General features: G+C 42.6%; 1 protein-coding gene across 1 annotated transcript; it reads right to left on the reverse strand.

Moving 5' to 3' along the window:
• Positions 1-9,195: 9,195 nt before the first annotated feature.
• LOC147449966 (uncharacterized) lies at positions 9,196-13,591 on the reverse strand. Its single transcript, XM_086522321.1, has 5 exons — positions 12,335-13,591; positions 11,800-11,987; positions 11,427-11,565; positions 11,113-11,174; positions 9,196-9,731 (listed from the first exon to the last, which is right to left on the reverse strand). Exons 1-5 carry the CDS (start codon positions 13,402-13,404, stop codon positions 9,703-9,705), a joined length of 1,488 nt encoding a protein of 495 aa, XP_086378447.1. The 5' UTR covers positions 13,405-13,591; the 3' UTR covers positions 9,196-9,702.
• Between the last annotated feature and the right edge of the window lie 4,251 nt (positions 13,592-17,842).

Below are 17,842 nucleotides of genomic sequence, written 5' to 3' on the forward strand. Positions count from 1 at the left end.
AAGTGTGTGTGTGTGTGTGTGTGTGTGTGTGTGTGTGTGTGTGTGTGAGAGAGAGAGAGAGAGAGAGAGAGAGAGAGAGAGAGAGAGATTGAATTGATTGTCTAACAATAGATTGAAGAGTACAAATTATTGAACCATAAAATGGACCATACTAAACAAAGACTTTATATCACTTAAATTATACTTTCCTTATATTAATGGGCAAAAAAAGAGAGAGACCTTTGTAAATGCCATTGAATTATGCTTATTAGATAACAATAATTTTTACATATACATTGAGGTTTTGTGACCTAATAAAATAGGCCAAATATAGGTCCTTGTATGTCGATCGATTGGTATAGTTGCTGATCCTATTGTAATTCTAAGGAAGAAACCTGTTATTTGCCGCCATCCAAGAAACGAAAGCCCATCAAAAATGGCATTAGTTGGGAAGATAGGTGTCAACAACCCCTTCCCTTTGTTATCGGTGCCAAAAATTACAAAGAAACTGACAACTAAGGAGAGATCAACAAGTTAATATTATTTCAAAACATAATCATATGCATCAAAGCACATCAGTAACGAAATTTCATGGAAGGATGGATGTCAATGATCCCTTTCCCTTGTTACCCGTGTCAGAAATTACAAAGAAACTTACCACTATGCAGAGGTCAAGCAAATTTGTTAGTAATCGCGTAGACTTCCATTTGAAAAAAATTTGACATCATTCTGTTTGTATTTCGAACAATATTTTAAAAAATCCAATAATGGTCATCTCATAAGGGGCTCGCACTTGAGGCTTACGGCTATCATCATAAAGAGAAAACTAGCTCAATGTGTTCAAAGCAGGAGAAACCTTAAAACCAATTAATCTATGCCTTGTCTATCCCAAGCCATAGGCCATGTTGAAATTCCAAATCAATATACAAAATCTCGAGGCATATGCCTCGAGTCATATTCTCCCAAACAGTAAAAGCATGCTTATGCAATGTTCCAAACCATTCACATTTTCCCCTTTGTTTTATAAAAACATATCAAAAAACACAGCATATGTGAAGTTGAAATCATGTATTATTTTCAAGAAATAAAAAAACAACAACATGTTAAAGATCTATCTATTATTCATTGAATTACCACCATGGGTATAAGTGTCGTAGCCAAATACGGCCCTGTATATATGCTTCAATCTGAGTGTAATCTATAGATATGCTTGCAATCACATATATATTAGGAATTACATTACTAGACAATAAAATAATATCTTAGATCTAGCCAATAAATATTCAATTGTGTAACAATACTAGGTTAGCAATATTCCATTATACTATTCCAAGTCATTAATGGAAGCCAGCAATTGCTAGTATTATGTGATTCCAGCTAGCAATGAAGGACCACCAGCTTTTAAAAAGGCAAACAAGCTGAATTTTACAAGGCAGAAACCTCTAAGATATTGGTACTCATTCAAACTATCAATATTTTTTTACAAGCTAATTTATGTATGCAAAATACCGGTAATCATCCGAAAAGCTGGTAATCCTACAAAAGTTTGACAACAATTCCCATGCTTTTATGGGATATTTTCAGTACTCCAACTCACTGGAGGGAGGATTTAAGGCAATTACTGGTAGTCAAAGTTTCCATAGAAAGACCATCAAACTTCAAAAGCACAATTTTCACCCATACAAGTGTGAATACTCAGCTTATGAGCCCATTATTATCTGAGATCAAGACCAAGTAGCAGCAAATTTCTCAGGTAAGTAGTTTATGTATTAATGAATTTATGATCTAGATATACATGTAGTCTTCTCCCCTTTTGGACTCAAATAGATCAAGCAGATATTAAACCCTATCAACCTCTATTAATCATTTTCATGCATGTGCATATATATGAGACTATAGAAAAAACTGCAATCTTCATTTCCATATTAACTATGACATGGCTTGAGAGACCCTCTATGAAACATTTCCATGTGTATGCATGTACATGAGATCACCAAAAAATCACCACAATCCTTATTTCAAAATCAACTACTTACGACATCACTTGAGCTGAGTTTTCATGACGTAGTATTGTTTAGACTTTGTTCAATTGTGTGTGTATTTGCTATAGTATTGCTCACCTTCTACAATATCACTCACTTCCCAAGCATGTGTATGTTTAAAACCAGGTATTGTGTAGGTGTGAGAGCACCTACCTAAAATTGGAGGTTGTTATGCGATGAAGGCACATGAAGATGCAGTAAGCAAAAAAGAGTGGTAATCCTACCTCGAGCTCTTATCGGCATTGTAAGCTTCAAAGCTTTGAAGGATTAAACTTTTTATGGATTACTTTACCAAATCTACAGCTGAATGCCTTGTCATCCTCGTGGATCAAGACAAGCGTACACACACACACACACACACACACACACACACACACACACACACACACACACACACACACACACACACACACACACACACACACACACACACACACACACACACACACACAGAGGCAAAAACAGCTATATGTGGAACGGAGAGGAAGGCCATCGTTTTGGTTTTTGAGTGGTAATGAGGAGTACATTCCGGTATCAATAGCGAGGGGGGAAGTAGTTGGGTGGTGCATAGTAAACCCATTACTTGACTAATAACCCCTACATTAGGAGGTTTGATGGATTGGGGTACGCTTTTAAAAGGCATGTCTTAAAGTGGAATAATCGTATCTAATGAACCCAAGTGGAGAGCAAGGTGTGACATAGAGAGAGAGGGTGCACCCATCGCATGCAAGTCGACACAGACAAGGAATGAGTGAATTTGTTCTCCTAAGGAATTCAACAAACACTTGGTTTTAATGGCCATAGCTTCTCATCAACATCTCACTAAGTGAGATCATACAAAGCGAATTTACTAAAGAAACCGACCTAAAGTGAGGAGCCTATTAATGGGATGCCAAATGCATGAATATAGAGTGGATGAGCAAGGAAATTGTCACCAAATATGCAAGGGGTTATGGATACTGAAGGCTTGATTCTACTGTAGTTGCCATTGTAATCCCAAGGACGTGGGGTTTAGCGGGCTACGAAATTGTAAGATACTCTGGCAACGTTTAAGTTTGTGGCATCAAACAAATTAGAATCCTATGCACGAAAAGGGAGAGATAAAGCGAGGACACCTTTTGATTGGTTTAAGAGTAGGGGGCCCAATCACATAAAATCAAAAATTACAAGGAATCAAACAGGATACGGAGCCAAGTATTGGGCAACGCGGCAGTCAAATAGGAGGTCATTGTGGGCAGCTGAGTAGGAGGTAAGGCCAGGTGATGCAGACAAGGAATATTGGGTGAGAGGCATGGGGGCGGGCAAGGAGGGAGCGCACAGAGGCAAAGAGCTCTGGAACCGTGGGTGAGAGTCCTGCATTGTGCGAGAAGACATGCAAAATTTCATAATTTGTACAGCTCCGCTATTGCAGCATCTCATACGATTGCTCGAGCGGTTATGGGAGTCCATCCTAAGGCTCTAGTCATCAATGCATGAATTCGACCTATGGACTCTAGTTTTTGTAAGGGTGAGTAAGAGTGAAAGAAATTCATGTGTGTCCAAGTCCAAAACCGGAGGAATCTCTGTAATGATTGAATATAATATACAGTGAGCCAGTAGGAGTTGATAGGATGAAAAGAAAATCACTCATACTTGTAGCCAATATGTGAATCGTATCATAATCTGGTTACTTTTTGTTATAGAGATAAAGTGGATAGCCAAATTCCATTGTTCTAGGGAAAATGTGTGCGTGTGTGTTCGCGTGTGTGTGTGTGTGTGTGTGTGTTTTATGGAACTCTATTAAGCACGGTGGTACAGCTAAAGTTGGTCGACCATAGAAGATGGCACAAGTAGGTATATATGTGCTAGCATGTGCATGGCAAAGGGATGAAGCAAGCGGGAGAGACCTGGGTAGGCAGGTGGTAGCGGTTGTGTATGGCTGGTGTGGTTTTCTAGGCGAGATGGGCTTCAAAGTGGACTTAATGGGATGGCAACTGAAAGGATGTTTGAAGGGTTGGTTTTTCGATTCGGAATGCAGAGCAAGAAAGTCGAGATGACTCGTCAATCAGAGCCAAAATGGGAGAGATGAAGCAAGTGAGACTTGGGAGGCAGGTGGCAGTGGTTGTGTATGGTTGATGTGGTTTTCTAGGCCAGATGGGCTTCAAAGTGGACTAAATGGGATGGCACGTGAAAGGATGTCTGAAGGGTTGGTTTTTTGGTTGGGAATACAGAGCTTGAAATGCTGAGCAAGCAAGTCCAGATGACTCGTCAATCGGAGCCAGAATGGGAGAGATATGACTAGTCGAAGTTTTGCCAGGGGCCGATTCATAGCCAGTTTGATTGCTTTGGAGAATGTGCCTGTATGTGATTTTTGACGGGATTTGCAGAGGTTGTGGACAAATTATGGAGCTGACAAGAAGTGACTGCTTGTCAATCGGATGCCTGGACAGTGAGATGTGGCCTGTTGAAGTTGGTGCCAAAGGTCGACAGTGCAATGCCAGATGTTTTTTTGCAGTTTTCAGACAGATGGTTGAAGGCCCCGGGGAAGTTGAAAAGTGGCTGAGACAGAGAAGCACAAAGCCAACAATATGGAGTTTCAAGGGTGCTTTACAGCTTGGGAATTGGGGCTGTGAGCAAGGAATGGCAAAGGGTCCAGTTTGGCATAAAAGATAAAGGTTTTTTTGAAATTTTGGTGGTGGTCTTTGAAGTATTTGGAGGGGAGTTGCTATACGAGTGCCACGTGGCGTATGAAAATCCCATATGGGATTCACCAAGTAAGGCACCCATAGTATTTATATGGTAGGGTGCCATCCGCAAAGGATCCAATTGATGAGGCGTGAGCTTTGGAGCATCCTCAGCTATGGCGACCTCTGTTGAACGCTGCGTGTGGTGCGCGAAGCAGCCCTATCGGGCACAGTCGAGCGGCTCTTGGCGGAGGTGCAGAGCGACGAGCAACAGAGCAACGATGGTGAGACCATGGGGTGCTTACTCGTAGTCCTGATGTGGCAATTCGTGCCCCATCGGCCAATCTCAAACCCCTACGGACCCATATTTTGAAGGATAAGGGGGGACCCCACTAGTGTTGGTGCTAGTGCCTAGCAGGGGCCCCTTCCCACGGTGCTGAAGTGTTTGGGGGGGGGGGGGGAGAGAGAGAGAGAGAGAGAGAGAGAGAGAAGGGGGGGGGGGGGGGGGGGGGGGGGGGGCAAAGAAGTGCTTCTCATGCAGCTAAGTGAGAGAAAGAGAGGGGAACTTGCTGAGGTGTCCAACCATGTAGGGTAATGCTAAAAAAATGATGTGCCACTTGTAAGTAATGCAATAAAATACGAAAAAGAGCCCAAGTTAGACTCTACAAGCGGAGGTAGGCCAATTTTTTTCTATTTTAAGCTTTGATAATCTCTATAAGAGGAGGTTCTCACGTTTCTGTAAGGGTTTTTGCCATTTTGTGTTATGTGGAGCCGAGAGGGCTGCCCGTTTATGTGTTGAGCCCACCGATGCATGTGTCGGCTTGAGGCATTTGTACATGGTTGTTTTGATGGTAGAGAATCCATCATTGCCGTGTTTCTTATGTCGACTCCCGCTTCTCTTCTTGTGTTGATTCCCTCTTCTCTTCTCTACTTGTGTACGTGCATTTTCATGTGTGTGTGTGTGTGTGTGTGTGTGTGTGTGTGTGTGTCGACAAGAGTGCCCCCCCCCCCCCCCCCCCCCCCCCCCTCCCCGAGGTCTGTTGTGCAAAAAGAGATAGAGGGAGGTTGTGTGTGAGTGGAAGGTTGTGAATTGGACAGTGTGGAATGATTGGGTTGATCTACGGTGTTGCTAGCACATATGTGCATTGTGTTGTGTGCAAACTGTGTTTGCATGTGGATTTGTGTCGAGTTTTGAAGGTGAACTCTAGTGGATTGGGGTGTTGTGTATGTCGTGAGATATAGAGAGACATTGTGTTTATGTTCCGGGTGTGTTCCCCTTTCCATCTTCCAGTGCCCCTACTGAGGAGTGTAATGATGCTCCTATTTGAAGATTGATGGTGGTGTTTGACGCTAACAAGCGATTTGCGGATGGTTGAAGAATGTTCATTGGTCGAGTTTGAAGTTGACAGAGATGAGAGAGCCACGTTTTGGTCCCATATTTATAGGCGTTGAAGACCTTGAAGACTGGGTAGCAGATTTTGAGTTATGGATGTTGTCGATGCATATGTTGACAAATGCGAAAAAGCTGCAGTCAGACGGTACCGCTGTTGGATGGGCAAAGATATGGTTTGATGGTTTAAAGAGTGACGATGGGAGGCAGGAGCTGCGGGATCAGTTTTTGAAGCGGCTTCGAAAGGTGATTACTCCGGTAGAGGCTAGTGCAAAGCTGAAGATGGTGTGCCAAGATGTAAGTAAAAAGTTTTCAATTTTCTTGGAGCAATTTGAAGTATGTTGGAAGCAATTGGAGATTGCTACGGGAGTTAGAGGCAATCAGTACTTGAAGCTGTCGAAGTTTCTTGAGTGCTTGCATCCAAAGATCAGGGACAAGGTAGAGTTTGGTGCGGATACCTATGACGATATGGTGTACTCGGCCAAAGTAAAGAGCAAAAAAGTGAAGCAAAAGCTAGAGTTGGGCTTGTTAAAGCCTGCTGATTATGTACCTGTTGTGGTAGTGGAGTGCTCTATGGTTCAATGAAGCTCGACGAGATTTGCAGAGGTTGTAGACAGAGTATGGAGTTGATAGGAAGTAACTACTTGTCAATCGGATGCCTGGACAGTGCGATGTGGCATGTTGAAGTTGGTGCCGAAGGACGGCAGTGCAATGCCATATGTATTTTTGCAGTTTTCAGACCGATGGTTGAAGGGCCTGGGGAAGTTGAAAAGTGGCCAAGACAGAGGAGAGCGAAACCAACAATATGGAGTTTCAAGGGTGCTTTACGGCTCGGGAATGGCAAAGGATCCAAGTTGGCATAAAAGAAAAAGGTGTTTTTGTAATTTTGGTGGTGGTCTTTGAAGTTTTTGGAGGGGAGTTTCTATATGAGTGCCACGTGGCGTATGAAAATCCCACCAAGAAAGGCACCCATAGTATTTATATGGTAGGGTGCCATCCTCAAAGGCATTCAAGTGATGAGGCGTGAGCTTTGGAGCGTCCTTGGCTATGGGGTCCTCTGCCTGGCGCTGCATGTGGTGCGTGAAGCTGCCCTATCAGGCACAACCAGGCGGCTCTTGGCGGGGGTGCAGAGCGACGGGCGACGGTGGAGACCATGGGGCGCTTACCTGCAATGCTACGTGGCAATTCGTGCCCGAGCGGCCAATCCCGCGTCCCTACATGCTCATATTTTGAAGGATAAGGGGTGACCCCACTAGCACTGGCACTAGTGCTCAGTAGGGACCCCTTCCCACGGTGCTCAAGTGCACACAGAGAGAGAGAGAGAGAGAGAGAGAGAGAGAGAGAGAGAGAGAGAGAGAGAGAGAGAGCGGCCAACAAGTGCTTATCATACAGCTAAGTGAGAGAAAGAGAAGGGAACTTGCCGAGGTGTCCAACCATGCAGGGTAATGCTAAAAAAATGATGTGCCACTTCTAAGTAATGCAATAAAATGCCAAAAAGCCCAAGTTAGACTGTGTGAGAGGAGGTAGCCCAATTTTTTCTATTTTAAGCTTTGGTATTCTATATAAGAGGAGGTTCTTGCTTTTTTGTAAGGGTTTTTGCCATTTTGTGCTACGTGGAGCCGAGAGGGCTGTTCGTTTAGGTGTTGAGCTCACTGATGCATGTGTTCCTTGTGTCGATTCCCCCTTCTCTTCTCTGCTTGTGTGTGTGCATTACCGTGTGTGTGTCAACAAGTGTGCCTCCCTGAAGTCTGTTGTGCAAAGAGAGATAAAGGAAGGTTGTGTGAGTGGAAGGTTGTGAATTGGACAGTGAGAAATGATTGGGCTGATCTGTGGTGTTGCTAGCACGTGTGCGTCGTGTTGCGTGCAAATGGTGTTTGCTTGTGGATTGTGTCATGTTTTGAAAGTGAACTCTAATGGATTGGGATGTTGTGTATTTCTTGAGCAACAGAGAAGCATTGTGTTCTGGTTGTGTTCCTCTTTCCCCCTTTCCAACGGGTTTGAAGCTACAAACTAAGAGAAAAACTTGACAAGAAACAGACACATTAGAGCAATGGTTGGGAGAGTAGATTGTAGGAATAAATGGACGGGGGGGGAGAGAGAGGAGGGCTAGACGGCTGTCGAGATTTAACATAGGTTGAAGGTACCTTTTTCATGATAAACTACATAATTCATTTTCAAGGTGAAAATTTGGAGGGAATGTAAAGTCGTCTATGTCACACTTTATGTAAGCCGAAAAAACCCTGACGAAAGGCTAGAAGAATAGCCCAATGGTGGTTGTTTTTATCAAGCAACCCAAAGATTAAGCTGAAATTGGCATGTCTATAAGCACCCTTCGGGACTCGTATTTTCAAAATGGTAGTCCTATACGAGAGGATTGTAGGAGGTAAAGAAGTCCCCCTAGCACACGCACGCACAAATCTATATCAATGTATAAACAAATCCATATAGATAGCTAGAAGTGCAAAGGTGCAAAAAAAGTTGTGTTAACTTGAAAAAAAAGGAGTAAGAAACCATCATTTCTAACAAGTGCCACATCTTCAATGTAGAGATAAGATCAATAAAATTTTCAAGCTTATAGAGCAGACAAATAAGTGTAACTTTTAATCTTTAACGAATGACAACTTGCTTCTCCGCCACTAGCAAAATTTATTGTGGGGACATTGAATTTATAGAGTTTTTGAGTTAAGCCAAAAGGCTAAGCAACATCTGTGGCCTTTGCCCCTCGGGCAGGCTAAACAAAAATATTGAATGGTTGTTTGCAGAGTTGAGCTACTAAATACTTGAGCAAATTGTATTGCTAGGCACTTGTCTACCATGGTGGACCAGCTTAATGGCATATGAAACTATGTCAGATGATGATATAGAGCAGACAACACTAGTAACTTTTCAAGGGCTGCACAATCGTTGTGAAATGACTTGTTCCTCCCACCAATCGCAAAATTTCTTGGAGTAGCAGCGAGTTTTAAGAGTGTTATTTAAGCCAAAAAGGCTATAAGCAACACAAACACTATGGCCTTTGCCCTTTGGGCATCCCATCAAATGGTTGTTTGCTGAGTCATGCTAGAAAACACTTGTGCAAATCCTATTGCTACCATTTCTCTACGATGATGACACAGCTTCATGCCATTTGAAATCATGTCAAATGATATGGCATTAATTTAGGTTAACAAGCATCCCAAACATGAGATTCTGGTCTAGTGATTTCAACAAGGAAATGTGAATCAGCCTTACAGAAAAAGAGGGAATGTATAACATCAAGAGAAAAGGTGCCTATGCTTTTGCTCCCACTCAAAAGAACGGCACCCGACTCTTTGCTTATGCCAGATAGATTTATCAAATGTTACAAAAGAGAAATGGCAAGAGAGGTTCTTAAACCCATTGCAAAAGAGAAGGACCATCTATATTCCTATGGGCATGCATATATAGTCCCATGAAATTAAAAAGGGTGTTATTGGAGACAGAAATGGAGAGAGAAAGTAAGAGAGGGGTTGTAGACAGAGCATAAAGAAGGCTATTGAGCAAATAAGGAGCTTCCTTTTAGTCTGCTGCTGCTGCTTTGCTTCGAAAATCGATACCACTTGCCAACCATTTGAACCAAAGAGCAGCAATCAGTCACTGGCGAAAGAGATCATTTCACTTTCTCTGATCCCCTTGGTCCTGCAACATAGGCAGACTAGCTTCATCAAAGAAGGCAAAAACCATCTACCACATCTTTTGATTTGGCTTGAATACAAATTTGGAAGCATACAATAGTTTGATTTAATTGAACCTTCAAGATCCTCTTCGGAAATGATTGAAAAGCGGGTGCACGTGTGTATAAGATTTTGGAATTTTCATCTGCTTGAGTTTATTATGCACGACTGCAGTGTGCATATTCCATACCACGTTCTTTATCTTGAGCACCACTGGTACTCATGCTGGGGTCTACACACACACACACACACACACACACACACACGCATACTCGCTCTATATCACACCCACATAAGCATCTTGCCAATAGGCTACCATACAATTGGCATCAATACTAGATATCCACCTCATTCCTCTCACAGTCATAATAATGAACACATAATATACACACTGCAAGCCTATGTGAATGAACACACAATATGTACTCGACAAGCTTGCATATACCTAGAAACATTCATGCAGAAATGAGCATAAATGTGAAAGCATTCTCCTAGAAAGACACACAAACTTAAACAACCTCCCCATACATGCTCCAGGAACCTCCAAACATGAGATGAATAAATCTATATTTTCCTTCCGGGGTGCACCTTCCCATTTTATTACTGTACCACTTAGGTTCAACACGAGGGGTATTTTAATTCTAGAGTTGACCCCACATTCATAGAAAAATTTTAACAAGAGGTGTTTAGGTTGAGATAGTGTGTGAAAGAAGACATGTTAAAATAGGGGTTTCTAAATGACCCTCCAGACACGCATGTTAGTAGTGAACCCCCAAGATAATGGTGTACATAACTATTCCTATTAGTGGGAAGGCATTGGTTGTGTTCAATCACTCAAGGCCCACCTGCTACACAACATTCTTGTGTCTAGCCCTTTTGAGTGAGAATGGAAACGAAACTTGAAAGGCTCGAGTTATTGAGCTCAATCACTGCCTTCCCACTGAGAGAAATAGATATGTTCATCATTATCTTGCGGTGTTCACTACTAACAAGCCTAGTGCATATGGAGGGTCATTCAAAAACCCCTATTCAACATGTCTTAGGTTTTCTCTTTATTCACACCCTAGAATTATATGTAAAAAGAATAGACACGAAAATTTTCCTCACAACCCCTCTCCCTTTACTCACGCCCCTGTTCTAAATTCCAATGTCTCTAAACTACCTCATTGCCCAATAAAGAGCCAAAGATAGCCACAGGTTCTGGTCCATGCTACAAGCATTCTATGCTCCAAGCTGATGTAGCAGTTTTGACAAATTATGTGAACCTTTACCTCGGCAAATAATTGCTTCTACAATGTGTCATAAACTTTGAAAATAACATAAGATTCACAAGAACAGAGACCTACCGGGGACCGCTGCCTCAGGTCCACGTGTGATTCGAAGTCTCCTCACTGTAGTGGTAAACATGCTGTGATAACAAAAGCAGAGTAAGAAATTGTTTCTCACACAACCAGAGATATACACTATTTAGTTGTGGTTTTGAGTGTGTGCCTTTAAAATTCACAAAGAGACCCAAACACTCATGAGTCTTGCCCTTGTGGGAGTGACCCAGAAACCCAAGAGCTAAATTACAACTTAAGGGAGTTGAGTGCAACATAATGTGTGTATATTTGACAAAGGTATAGCTATGGACACGACGTGAATTAGACAAATGCCGTACCTCCATGGCACATCCCCAACAAGCATCCAGTCACCATCTTTGTCCTCGTATGTCAACACATAGTCAGAACCATTGAGCAGGCGAAAGTGCTTGGGATCGTTAACCTTGCTACCAGCTGCTGTTTGAGGACCTCCTTGGACTGTACAAACAAATTATAAATTATGGTTCAATCATATGACTGCTAACACGACTGGCCACCAAGCCAAGGTAACCTTTTGTCTGTAAAGAACAGTATAGCCTACTACCACCCTGCTAACAGAATCATTACCATCAAAGCGACAAAGATAAACAATATTTTAGTCGCAAAATCATTACATGCACAAGGATGACAGAAAAATATACATGCCCAAGTCTAGGCAGCATTTTTTGTTACCATTGTTCGATGGCTGGAACATTTCCTCCAGTGCTGAGAGTAGACCATCATACGAGTTGTGAGCATTGAGGTCCACTTTACGGCCTACGGTTACGCCATCCATGTTCACTTTGACAAACATCTCCATGGGTCTTGCTAATGTGTTCTTCCGGTATGAGCGAATTGGAGGCCAACCCACAACTCGATCCCTGAAATGTACAGAAAACAGAGAAAATTGAAAGGAGAGAGCTATCCTAAAGAGAAAATAAACACTCGAAGTAATGGATAGATCCACCCTATCCCTATGCGCACGCGGGCTTGCAGCGGCAGAGCTCAAACAGCATTAGGTTTAACAAACACCAACAACTATAAGAACAACCTAATGGTCAATGCATCAGATTCCATGCACGCTTTCGCTTCGACATAAGTATAACAATGAGATCATTACAATTCTCTGCGACCAAGCGGTGAAATTTAGGCAGTTCTAAGCATTCAGCACAGTAAGTCAAAAGGGCATCAAACAAATCCAGCCACGGGAGTAAGATATTAAACTTACTTGGGTGGAGGCGCCTCATTTGTGGCAGCATCTTGCCCTGCATCAGCCAGATTATGGCTCCCCTTGAATGCGGTTGCAGTTGCATCAGCGCCTGACTTCTCAACGCGGTTAACGCTTGCAGCTTTGTTGACCCCAAAAGCATGTGCCGTAGCTTGTTCTGGCCCTGCGAGCCAAGAAGTTGCGACGGGTGGCTTGGTGGGTGTCCAACCGGGTAAAAATGCATTCTGTGGCTGCTTGGGCAAAGCTTTCACATCTGCCTCCCCACTCTTTACAGCCATGGCTCCCATAGCCCTTGCTTCAGAAGTCATGTTGAACCTGGCTACATCAGACATGGCTTCTGAGTAGCCTCTTTTCACACCGTTCTTCAGAGTGGATGGGTGTGCAGCTACACGGGGGCTTTGAAAGGAATTGCCTGCTCTGGCCGCACCGCTCGCCTCTTGCATCATAGGCAGACCCATCTGAGAACTCTGAAAATCTCTACCCTGTTGCACTGGTGGCACCTTTGGCACTTTCATGCTATCCCCCGTGATCGACCTCATGGATGCATTAGGCCACTGCAGAGATCGCTGCTCTGCAGGTGCACCTTCTGAGAATGCGTATCTTGCACTGATGTTAGCATCTACCATTGTCTTCGGCATGCCCTCCTCCTGAGAGAATGTGAAAGCTATGGTCTTTTCTGAATCTTCAGGAAGCTCAGTTTTCTTTGAGGGCGTTAATGCAAGCCCTAACCCTAAGCATAGGTCTGTTTCCTTCAAATTGAGCTCCCCTGGGCTGTCATTGCTGTGTTCAGTCTTTGCCGAAGAAACCTCTGCCATGCCGATGTAGTCATGCTCCTTAAGAGTGGAGCCGCTTTGCTCAGAACTTTCGGATGGGGTCTTCGCATCTGCAGCTCCATCACTAGGAGAAATTACTGCAGAGGAATCGCTCCCATCGTTCTTCTCTGCAAGAGAAGGCCACAGAGCTGGCCCGCCTCCTCCATCGCCAGAGAAAGATAACGTCTTTTGATTTCCTAAGCTTAGAAGATCCTTACCTTGCTCTATCCTTTCGCGCCATGAGTCCTGCATTGCCATTGAAGAATTACGTGCATAAACGAGAGAATCTGATGGAATGGAGTGGAGAGGCGTAGAAGGGAGAAAGGGGGGGAGAAGAAGAGTGACAAATTCGAGTGCACTGCTTGAAATGGGCGACTGCTGGCTTGGCTATGGCGAGCGAGAGCTTTGAAGAAGATGAGGATAAAACTGACGGAGATGAAAAAAGGAGAGGGGATGATGAGTGGAGAGAAGGCCGAAGAACCAGCGGACATACTCCCAAGGAACCGGTCTCTTGTGTCCTTTGTGTAATGTTTCGGACCCATGGGTAATCCAAAGCAATCAATCAAATTCTCCGAAGCCTTAGAGCCCCGTCCCACCTCGCTTAAAGCTATTTGCAAAGTCCTTCCTTGAACTAAATCAAACACTCCCCAAAAAGTCATGGGTTCAATATGCAAGAAACCTCTAGATGGGTGAGCATCGTAGCCAATCGGTCAAATAGTACTTAGTAGGCAAATAGTACTTAGTAGGCGGAAGGGTAATTAAGTCCTCAAAAGGACTTCCCTTTTGCTGAAACGTCCAACACTCTTTGGTTTAGAACATTAGAATTAAATCAAACACTCCCCAAAAAATTGTTGGTTTTATATGCAGAAAACCTCTGAAGGAACGAGCACCATAGCCAATCGATCAAATAGTACTTAGTAGGTGGAAGGGTAATTTAATTCCTCAAAGGGACTGCCCTTTCGCCAAAACGTCCAACACTTTTTTTGGTCTAGAGCATTCAAATTAAATCAAACACTCCAAAAAAAACCGTTATGAATCCTTCCTTGATGTTTTAGTAGCACATCAAGGACCCAATTGCAAGCACTCCCAAATTCCAACCCTTAATACAGAGCACCCCAATAGACATTTTCCCATATCAACACCTAGGCACCTCGCTAATCCAGGTCATTACTTCAAATCATTTACCTGTCAAGATTCTACTTTGCTTCTGCTAAGTAGAGTTAACCAACAAGGTGAATGTTTTTTTGGTTGCGGGATACCTTTAAGGACTAAGTATGCATGACAACTAGCGATTCTGGTCTTCTTGCCTACTGAGTTGGCCAATCTCATTTGCTTTGTCCTAAGGTAGAATCTCTTAGGTGTTAGCGCAAGTTGAGTTTGTTTTTCATTGCTTGAAAAGTTGTGTATTGAATCGTGATTGAATCGCGCATGTCTATACACACACACACACCAGGTTTGTTGAACATTGAATTGTGCTCCACTCTTGTCAGTAATGGCTTATATATAAAGATGATTTTCCATTACTTAGACACACCAAGTTTGTTGAACATTGAATTGTGCTCCACTCTTGTCAGTAATGGCTTATATATAAAGATGATTTTCCATTACTTAGAATTGAATCATTGACAATATTTTGTTGTGTGTTTCATAAACAAAACTTGAAGGGCATGTTGTTTATTGTATTTGGTAAAAGATTAATTCTCAGTTCAAAATTTAAAGAGAAAAGCCATAAAAGCTTGGTGATTAGTGAGAAGTTGCCCATTGATTGTGTGATCATATAGGTAATATCATGCTCGAAAAAAACCTAGGTTTATAATAATCATACCAACAAGTTTTTAGATTTATCATAACATAGTATATAAAGGAGGAGCTAAAATGCGGATAGAACACTGATCTAGATGATTTCAGAAAAGCTAACCAAGAGAACTGCACGACTAGCCTTCAAGATTTCATGATTGTAGCACAAAACATACAATCTCTCTAGATAATAATGGTTTTCGCTTGAAACGTTTTAAGATAAGGGTTGTGTTTGTGACGGGGCCGTCTTGGGAGGGCGTGGATTGTAGGTTGTGCTGGTGGATGCAGGTTGGGTTTTGAAAAAGTTGAGATGGTTGGGTTTGCATGTGATATGGAGCTTCTGGATGTTTGGATCTGCGGAGTTTGGGGGCTTCATGCTTTTGGGCTTGGAGTTCTCCATGGTGTCAGATTCTGTTGATGGAGCTTGGCCCTCCATAATGGCATGCGGTGGAACATCTCTGGTGCACTGGTCGCTGGTGTTCGGTGTGATTCTCTCTTGGTGGTCCGCTTGTGGCCTTTGGAATGGTGGTCTACAACTTTTTGCTACTGGCCTCGGGAGGCATGGGGTGCTCCTGTGGTAGCAGAGTCCCCTGGTGACACCTCTTCAGTCCCAGTTGGGTGTTGGGGACTATGGGCCCCGGCCCTTCTCGACAGATATGGTTGGTTTGTACTCTCTCGAGGGTGGCACCCTGTTTAGCCATGGTCTTTATTGTTGTTTGAGGTGGCTCCCCTTCTATAGCCGATGTACTTGGGATCTTGTTGTCGTGTCTGATTTGGTATGGTTGGGGTTGTTGATCTTGGCACCTGGCTCGGTTGTGAGCCGGGTTGGGTTCTGTATTTTTTTTGGTGATTATATTAATACAATATCACTCACATATTGTGAGTTTTGCCAAAAAGAAAAGAAAAAGATAAGGGTTGTGTTGGACAATCAAAAGGGTGGAACAACAAAGATGGTTATACAAGCCTACTTAATTTTGCAAAGTTAGAGAAGGGAAGAAGGAGAGGGGTGGATTTTGCACCTCTCAAAATTGGAGCTTGCATTCAAATGCTGCATGATTTTTCCACATCAGAGTGACTTGGTCCTACAATAGCCATTGTTAACATGGTTTCTGTAAACTTTCTAATTTGGCAATGTTAGGACACCTCCTTCCCTACCCAATTTGATTGAAGAAGGGGCTCTATGCTATAAGTAGATTATGACAATTTGTTATCTTGTATGAGTGCTACCTAGCAATGGTGCATAATTTCTTATAGTAGTAACAATGTGACTACACACAAGCATGGTACAATTCAAGCAATGTGCATTGCGAAGGGCATACCACCGAGCAAAGGATTGAATACAATAGTAAAACAATAATCTCACAACATCTCTCTAGGTAGACATTAAAGAAATCTTTTTTTTGTGTGCAAAACTCACAATTGTGAGTGGTGGTTGTATTAAAATGTCACAAAGAGATCACAAAATAGCTTCAAGCTCATGTCGAGCCTTGAGGGACATAAGGTTACATCAAAACTTAGACATGCCCATTCTCAAACCCTTAAACAACACAACTCGACTGGATGGTGAGAGTTTCCCTAATCCAATCATCTGAGTTATACCTTTTACTTACCCCACATCTTATCTCCTTACTCTCCTATACAATCTCTGAGAAGCTAGCCACAGAGAGGTTGCTATAGAGAGGTCTCTAGTAAACATCAAAGGAATCTTATCAATGTGTGGGTATTAACAAAGAAAAATCAACATAGTACTCTTTAGATTTACAACCTATGGATGTTGGTCTGTGAGAGATATGAAACCTCCTCTTTTACAACAAGGAACCCTTGGGTAAAACCCAGAACTTAATATATTTAAGACAAGCCCTAGTATTTAATGTAGAGCTTTCATCTCGTAAGGGGTTTTGCAAGTTACTGTTTTTTGAGATCAAGTTTAAGCATGGGTCAGGGATTTGATTTATGTTCTCAATCTAATCTATAAACAGACACTATTCCATGCACTAATTTTGCCAAAGGATCTTTGTAGATTCTGGCTCAAAAACAATGTGTTCATTCCTACTTTCATACATAAACTATTATACGAAATATGGTAGCAACACTTCCTAGATAAAGAGCTATCGTTGTTTTAAAAAAATCATCCATTGCCAAAGGTTCAAGTCCAAGATGGAGCTAGTGTACATCCTAAACTTCACTACTTAACTAGAGAATTAAATAAGCTACCACATACCCAACATTAACTCCTTGACAATTGATTCATCCAAGCTAAGACCATGGTTGCATGAATCTAACTACCAGTATGTGGCAACAATTTTAGACGCATTTCTTTTATAGAGAACCGAAGACGATGCTTGCTTGGGAAAAGAGGGGAGGAAAAGTTTTTTTGTTTTTCTTTTCTTGGGTGCTTTGAATTTGTTTTGGAAGATGCCTATTCAAAATTAAAGATCAAAAGCGAAGTGTGAAGATATTTTTATGTCTACTTCTCTCTCTCTCTCTCTCTCTCTCTCTCTCTCTCTCTCTTCCTTCGTATTTGTTTCTCTCACTGTGAAGCATAAGTAGGGGGTTGTCAGATGATCAAGTAGAGCTTATGGCTGTTTATGCCAGCAGAAGCTCGAGCATACATAGCTACGAACAGCAAGGAGAAGGCTAGGAGGCAGTGGATTGACAAGGAGAAGCAAGAGGTAGGTGTGCGGCCAGGATTGCCTCTATCTCTCTCAAGCACAGGAGGTGTCAAATATTGACCAAGATTGTGGGTATGCCATGCAGGTCAGGGTGTCTCTGTGGGTGGTGCAAGGCATACTGCAAAAGGGCTAGATGTTGTGCAACAACAGGTGTAGGTTGTCGAAGACGTCTGCAGATGTGCTAGTTTGTTCAAAGACTAGTTGGACATGGACCAGAGGGAAGGTGG

The sequence above is a fragment of the Adiantum capillus-veneris genome, chromosome 10, assembly GCF_014529385.1.
Source record: "Adiantum capillus-veneris isolate H3 chromosome 10, ASM1452938v2, whole genome shotgun sequence".
Classification (NCBI taxonomy): Eukaryota; Viridiplantae; Streptophyta; class Polypodiopsida; order Polypodiales; family Pteridaceae; genus Adiantum; species Adiantum capillus-veneris.